Source organism: Topomyia yanbarensis, chromosome 1 (genome assembly GCF_030247195.1).
Source record: "Topomyia yanbarensis strain Yona2022 chromosome 1, ASM3024719v1, whole genome shotgun sequence".
In the NCBI taxonomy this organism is placed as follows: domain Eukaryota; kingdom Metazoa; phylum Arthropoda; class Insecta; order Diptera; family Culicidae; genus Topomyia; species Topomyia yanbarensis.
The window spans coordinates 11,425,312-11,433,107 of NC_080670.1; the positions used below are offsets into that span (position 1 = coordinate 11,425,312).

Here is a 7,796-nt window from a genome sequence, read left to right on the forward strand (position 1 = left end):
TGGTTTAGATATCCAAACTACCTTCGAAACCGTTAGAGATTTTACACAAGTTGAATGCTGAAGATGGACGTCTGTTTTCTGTGCTGCGATTCACTACCCTCTAAGAACGGTTGGTTTCAAAATCGTCCAATGAATGACGTTCGTTGGACCAATTTGGACAACGTCCAAATAACCGTTCAACGAACGTCCATCATTGGACCCGTGTTGAACGATTTTGAAACAAATTTTTGGACGTCTCAGTGGGTAGGAACGCCGCTCTGTGGACCCCCAGAATTTTTAGTAGATACCACAGTCCATGAATATGGTACGAACTTTCTCCACGAGTTTACGATTCAATCACTAGCTCATGCTATTCTGCTGAAGAGACGATCTCTACACAATCTAAATCCCCTTCTGCTTACAGAAACTTTTAAGCTCGCAACCGATGTACGTAATCGTCACCGTTGCCGCTACGTAACCGAGATATACTTGTTTCGTACTCTGAAGCTGTCCATCACTATTTTTCTTTTTGTTGTACAAGACACACCACTCCAGTCATCGACAAATAACACCAAATATCTTCAAAAGCAACAACAAATCAACCAATATACATAGCTAACGCCCCGTAGCCTACAGACTACCACAAAACACAAACAAGCTCTTTACAAATCGCTGATACTCCCTGTTGCTATGCACGGTCACGAAGGGCGATCATTGAAGAACCCAGACAATCGGTGTGTTCAGGAGACGAATTCTGCGCGCAATACTCGGTGGCGCAATGGAGAATGGCGTATAGCCATGAACCACGAGCTGCGCCGTCGAGTATTACACGCAGGACTTGTCTCTTGAACACACCGAGAACTCGATAGTCTACGTATATATAAACATAATGAGATCGGAATGTAGGTACATAACGGAAAACGACACTGGGTATGTAGCGCGAATGCCACAAGAAAACCCAGCTGTTCAGCAGAGAACCTGAGAGAACGTAGACACACTCATTGCACAAACGAGAAAAATGCGTTGGTGGCAGACGTACGGAGACCGGTCACCCGACATCGAGTAATCTGCGCTTGGGTAGTGGACTACAGCGACTAAAGTTAAAAGGGAACCTGAGCAGCCTTCGCTTCGTGCCCCGAGAGACTGACAACAAAATGCCCGCATAGACGAGACACGACTTCTTAATACAACAGAGGACATTACGAATTTAGATGGAATGGCGCTCTTTCTGATACATCAAAATAAGCTTTTCGCCATTTGGGACGTTCATGCATTGAGCCCCGCATTTATTGAATCCCACTTCCCTCTCCGAATGGCACAATCTCACAGTAATCATAATGTTAGTAATATTGTTTGGCATGGAACGCTCGCTGATCGTTCGAATTGATCGAATTGCCGACGTTCTCGTACAACACATCAACAGGTGATTGGTCTCCTCGGAAGAACCTTTCCACTGGTTGCACAGCGTAGAAAAAGTAAGCCTCCAGAGCCATTAGCTCGTGGTACAGCTGTGCCGGTCGATTCTCCACAACCCGGGCGCATTCTTCCAGTACCAATCGGAAGTTTTCCGAAAAACCGACAGCAACATGTTCTTCGAATGTTTCCAACGAATAAGCTTCCCCACGACCGTAAAATCGAACCCAATAGTCGTAGCTTGGGGTCAGCAGGTGGACCGAGCTCAATGGTGGTGACTTTTGCTTCGTCTTTTCCGCAGCTTGATTCGGTGCGATTTCATCTGATTCTTGTGAAAACATTTCCGCCGAGAAGGTAGAGAACGACTCTTCCGTCGTAGCACTATTTTCGCATTGGTCGGAATAGGATGGTTCCTGTTGTTTGTGTAATTGACGAATTTGATCGGTTTTCTGTCTTTCGATTTCGTTGCGGATTAGTATACTATCTAGGATATTTTCGTGGGTCTTCGCTTTTCGGGGAACCGGTTTCATTGGCGGATTCCAATCAGATTCCTCGCAGTTTTCAGCGTACATGAACGGACTTTGATGTTGTAGCTGCGCGGAGAGAAAGATGTGTACGGGTACGGTGTCCGTGAATTTCATTAAATTTATTGCCCCAGCCACCTTTTTGGTTGTTAGGCGAATTTGGTGGTTAGTGAGAAGCAGATAATGCAAGTCGGATGGATCAACGAACACCGATATGATTCGACTTGTGTGATCAACACGCATGAAGTTCGGAATGTGAATTTTTTCATCTTTGTTGTAAGCCAATAGAAATCTTTCCAAATAGGATTTGTACGGAGTCAAGCTAGGTTCGAATTCGATGGATGATCGGCACTCCCGGGAGGATCCATGCCGGTGATGTGTATCTACCAAGTTCGTGATCACGTCTTTCATTTTTGATATTAGTTGCTTCTGACGAAAGTTGGTGTCTCGGCACGAATCAACTGAACGTTTTTTCCGAGTTGTGTGGTCTATAAAGATATCAGCATCCAGATCGATTCTCTCTTCTTTGGCCATTTGCCGATTGATAGCATAATTGACTTGACCCAAAATTACACGTCTCATTTCCAAATAACGAACCCATTCGGTGAACACGAAGACGGAGGTGTCGAACAGTCCCACGTTGGATAATGTGCGGTTCAATTTTGCTGCAGACTTGGACATTTTCATCTCGGTAGTACCGTTAAGTCCAAACAAAAGTTTTAAAACGAAAATAATAAAAGACATTGCGCGGCATTCGTAGTTTGGCAGATGAGTAATGCTGTCAGATTTCATTTTTGGAGGAAAAACTATCATCACCCTCTCTATGTAAACGAGTAAATCCATTGGCAGACATAGTTCCTCCAAATATCGGCGGCAAAGCTTAAGCAAATCGGGACTAACCGGTTGCACATTAAGAAATTTTGCCAAATGCATAGCTTTTATTCTCAGTTCACTATGGCCAACGGGAAGACCGGGCTGCTGTAAAGCATTGATAGTCTCCCGATAACAGCTAGGATCTAATGCCTCAGGCAGATACTGTATTAAACTGTTATACGGAAGATGTTCTTCTCGGTGAAATCGAGCCAAATCTGCCAACTGAACATCACTCTTGCTGACATTTAATCCCAAAGCTAGAAACCCACTCAGCAACATCCTAGTTATATTTTCAGTTTTTTCCATTTTTGGATCCAGTCTCTTAGCCCTGTGACATTGGAGCTGCTCATCAACGTCCTGCTCGTGGCGTCTAATATGTGCAGAGCTCATTTTCAATCTTCGCTTCATTTTCACCCTTGCCAAACGAGAAAATCGAATGTTCTGACCCTTGCCTTCACTGGCATCACTTTCGCCCGACTTGCTGGCATTCAGTGACCGAACGGAGAGGTCATGCAGGGAACTGTTCAAATCTGACCTCTGGCTTTCCGCAAACGAGTCATACTCAACATTCATCAATCGTCGTAGATTTGCCCGTGCTTTTCTGAGTATAGAAAGGCGACTCACTGTCGATTTCGTAGTCACCGTAGTAGCACCATCGTCGGATAATGCCTTACTAGAGATCGAAGGTTTCTCACGATTCTTAATGCGCTTCACCGGCTTTCTTCTGCGGTTGTAGATTATATCAGCATCGCTGTAAAAATATCACCTAGGTTTTGGAATACAAAAAATGATAACCTATTCCGGATACTCACATTTTCTTGTAGAACGCATGCAATCTCGGTTTCTCCGGCTTTGTCTTGTCGAAGAAAGCAATCTCCATCCGTCGCAGATAGGTCGTCCACAACTGCAGAACAGTAAGTTTTAATCCCTCTCCAGCCCCTAGCGAAATCAGTCGGTCGGTAAAGCCAAGCAAAACGTAGTTCGCCTGCTCCCAGCTTGTTATTTGTTTACACTCTGTTACGAATAGGATAACACGATTTTAAAATAATCCATTCCTTAAGCAAGAACTTACTTTTATACTTCTTAAGCCTAATCAAGGCTGCTCCCTGGGAAGGCAAATTAGCTACATCTTCAGCGACGAGCTCCTGCCCGTGATGTTGAGATTTGGTGCCACATTCCGCGCAGTAGTAGAAACCGGCTTCCACCGTATACTCGGTTTGACCACAAACGTCGCAAGGATCGTCCATTTGATAGATATTCAAGATAAGCAATCTTGTGATTGAAAACGACCCACAGTTACTATTGTGCGCGAAATAGAATAAACCGAGTAGAGTTTTATTTATTTCACGTGTTTGTTATTACTGCCCTTTGCTGTGACCTGTCGTTAGAGCAGCCCCAGGCCAGCAGGAACACACACACCCCACTGCTAAGTATCTGGCGCGCTTATCAGAAGATGAACCAGAGACCTGGAACGGGACCATGCGGATGTTGGATAGATGTTTTTATGCCATTTTTCGAAAAGGGCCAATAAACAAAGTGACCGAATCGAGTAAAATGGGTTTGAAATTTTGCTAATACAATCTGCTATTTTGACAACAAAGGAGAATTTTATCAAAACAATTCGATCATGACTCGACCAAAGAGCCGAAGTCGCAATGATATCGAATCGAGAAAAATAGCTTGGAAAATTCGCTTCAGAAAATTAAATCGTGTTTTAACAGTGTTTGCATACTGCGCTTTCAAATGTATTGAAACACTTTAAAACAATACTAGTCTTCGGAAGCATAACTAAATTGTTTTATATAATAACGTTTTCGTTAATAAAATTGAAAAGAAATATTTCACCGAGTGTTGTTATGAAATGTTGATTAGGCCATTTTCGAGTCGCCCTCTTGTTTTGACGACTCTCAATGTCGCCCTGCAGTGCCGCCAGAAAACAAAAATCAAATGTGGTTTTCGTGCTCGCCGGAGGGGAAAATTTGTTACTCTTTGGGGCGTAACAAGCATTTGATTTTTGTTTAGGGCGATTCTGTATACGGACCTTGTAAACAATGATGCTGTCAATTTCGCCCGTATACACTGCCTTAGAAATACAGAGGCGTAAGTCGCCTGGCGGTTTGTTTACTGTTGAATATATATATATATATATATATATATATATATATATATATATATATATATATATATATATATATATATATATATATATATATATATATATATATATATATATATATATATATATATATATATATATATATATATATATATATATATATATATATATATATATATATATATATATATATACGTTTATCAGAGCTCAAAATAACTTCCCATTCAGAACCCCAAGCTCCCTGTAGCAAATATTTCACTTTTTCCATTCCATAGAAGGAATAATGAACACTAAGCGGCTAAAATGCACTATCCGCTCGCGCACGCACGTTTTTTCTCTTTCTCAATCTGTCTCACGATTGCGCAAACTAGAGCAAGTGGTTGAGTTTCGGTCGCCGAGCGAACCTCGTTGTCGTTGTCTTATCAACCGCTGACCAGAAAACTATTTGGCGCGGAATGGTGTGATGTAAATGTTTCGAGAGGGAATGAGATAGCGATTAAGAACCAATTGTTCAAAAAGTTCGTTTTTTTATCCATTTTCATCTAGACCGTGAAAGAGGCTAGAGTGCGTGTTTTTTTTTTCAATTTGTCCCACGGTGTGTTGAAAGGTTTATTAAAAAAAACATGAGATGTCTTAAAAATTGTGTAGTAATTATTTGTTGTTAGGTGTTACGTCGAAAAAAGAAATATGAAGTGCGGATAATTCGTGTGCGTTGGTATAAATTACACAAAAAGGGAAATTGCATTGGTGCTTTATTGCTACAGACAATGCGTTCACGGTACCGAATAGCCGTGCAACGGCTTTCATTCTCCCATCTAGTTCTAGTTCCTATTCATCGGCTCACCACACCGCCCCTTCGACCACCGACGCGCGCTAGATTGGAAGATTCTGCCGCGACAACCAAATAAGGCATAAGAGCGACGGTTTTACATCGCTTTGCTCAGCTGAGCTGCACGTCACAACCATCCGGTGTGCACGTTTTTTGTTACTGCCAGCTTGTCCGACGTACCGACACTGCCAGCAGTTATCTATCCCATACGCAGGAACACACGGAGATTCTTAATCGCCGCCAACGCAGATTCATCATCACCGGTACTAATTAACCGCTGTCACCGCATCGGAACGTCTTCGCAGTAGTGCGAATGTAAGTGGGCAAGCAAGGAAAAAAGATTGTAATGGCGTTTTTGTTTGAACCCGAAACTGAGTCAGGTTCTAACCCCAACCGCTGTCAGTTCATACGTTTTGACAGCAGTTGGAGTTAGATCCTGACTCAGTTTCGCTTCAAGCAAAAATGGTATAAGTAAGTTCTATTATGAAATCCATGCGCTTGGTTGAAGTCTAGCCATATTTTGAAATGCGAGGTTATGGGGGACAGAGGGTATGATTATTGGGAAGGGGAGGATGCGGATGAAGAAATTGCGGGTGTGAGGTTGGTCTGAGAGGGGCGGCGGTGAGAAAGGGGAGGGGTGGATGGGGTGTGCAATACCCAACTGCATATTATATCTTCCATTTGAGACTAGGATAGTGAAAATTTGTTCAGTCATCACCGAAGCGACTTAAGTTCTGAAATATGCCAGGAACTCAAGACTTCCGGAATTATCGAGAGTGGACAATATATTTCAAGAATCTTTAAGTTGCCGTCAGTGAACTAGGCAAGCGAATCGAAGTAATTTGATGTTCTCAATTTTAACCTATGAGGTATTACGAATGTACCGGTTTATATGAGAAATTCCTATGTGCCCGCAATAACCAACCTGTAATTCCGGAAGCAAGAGTCAGAACTAAATGAAATTCAATAGCAGTTAATGGGAGTATTATATCTTTCATTTGAAATCAAGTTTGTAAAAATCGGTTAAGAGTTTGCTGGGAAATAGGTGTGACATAAGCTCAGGAACTTGACGAGTTCCCCGGGGGCCTCAAGAATCGTTATAGGTGGCCAATGTGGTCCAAGCTATTTCAATTGGTCATCAGTGATCTAGACCCGCAATTCCAAGTAATGTTGAAAGTATGTGAATATGTGTTACATCATTTGGACCCCATAGGGTTACCAGTTTATATGGTAAGTTACTGTGTTACCGCACTCTTCAACCCGTAACTCCGGAACCGGAGGTCCGATCAGCTAAAAATTCAATGACGTCTTATGGGAGCGTTATACCGTTCATTTGAAGAAAGTTTGTGCATATCGGTCCAGCCATCTCTGAGAAAAGTAAGTGACATTATTTGACACACACATACATACACACAGACATTTTGCGACCTCGACGAGCTGAATCGAATGGTATATGACACTCGGCCCTCGGTTGAAAAGTTGGTTTGTGGAGTGATTGCATAGCCTTTCTTTATATGAGAAAGGCAAAAACGATTTATGACGACCATATTGATACCCAACGCCTAAAATGATCAAATGTAAGCATACTGGAACAATTCAATCAGAATTTAATTTATGTTAAAAAAGCAGGTATGAATGGCTGATATTTAAAAACAATATTAGCATTGACAAAATACCAAGAGGATGACGTGACGTCCTATTTTCGTAGCCAACATAAAAACTTTGTTTGTAACAATCTGAATTAAATTAATTCTAAATACGAGCGAGGAGCACTTTAGTTTACATCAAATCAGAGAAAGTGTTCATTATTTTCTTTTGTTTACTGCTACTGTTGTTTGTTGATGACTTTTCAAGCGATTTTGACGTTGTCAAGCTGACCCATATCGATCGGTGGAAAAACGATATTGCCTATTGTCAAACTCTGTATGTAGAGATAGGGATGCCAGTTGCCTGCAAAATACACAATATTTTTCTTTAATATAAGTCGGTTGCGCCCTTTTTAAAATCAATTTACGGACATAAGGCAAACCCAGTGCGAAAAAAACAGGAAACTTCCAGTATC

At 41.9% G+C, this 7,796-nt stretch overlaps 1 protein-coding gene across 1 annotated transcript; it reads right to left on the bottom strand.

Moving 5' to 3' along the window:
• Positions 1-1,226: 1,226 nt before the first annotated feature.
• On the bottom strand, positions 1,227-4,198 carry LOC131676888 (TATA box-binding protein-associated factor RNA polymerase I subunit B). The gene is made up of 3 exons (XM_058956273.1): positions 3,862-4,198; positions 3,602-3,803; positions 1,227-3,540 (listed from the first exon to the last, which is right to left on the bottom strand). Exons 1-3 carry the CDS (start codon positions 4,034-4,036, stop codon positions 1,320-1,322), a joined length of 2,598 nt encoding a protein of 865 aa, XP_058812256.1. The 5' UTR covers positions 4,037-4,198; the 3' UTR covers positions 1,227-1,319.
• Positions 4,199-7,796: the final 3,598 nt, after the last annotated feature.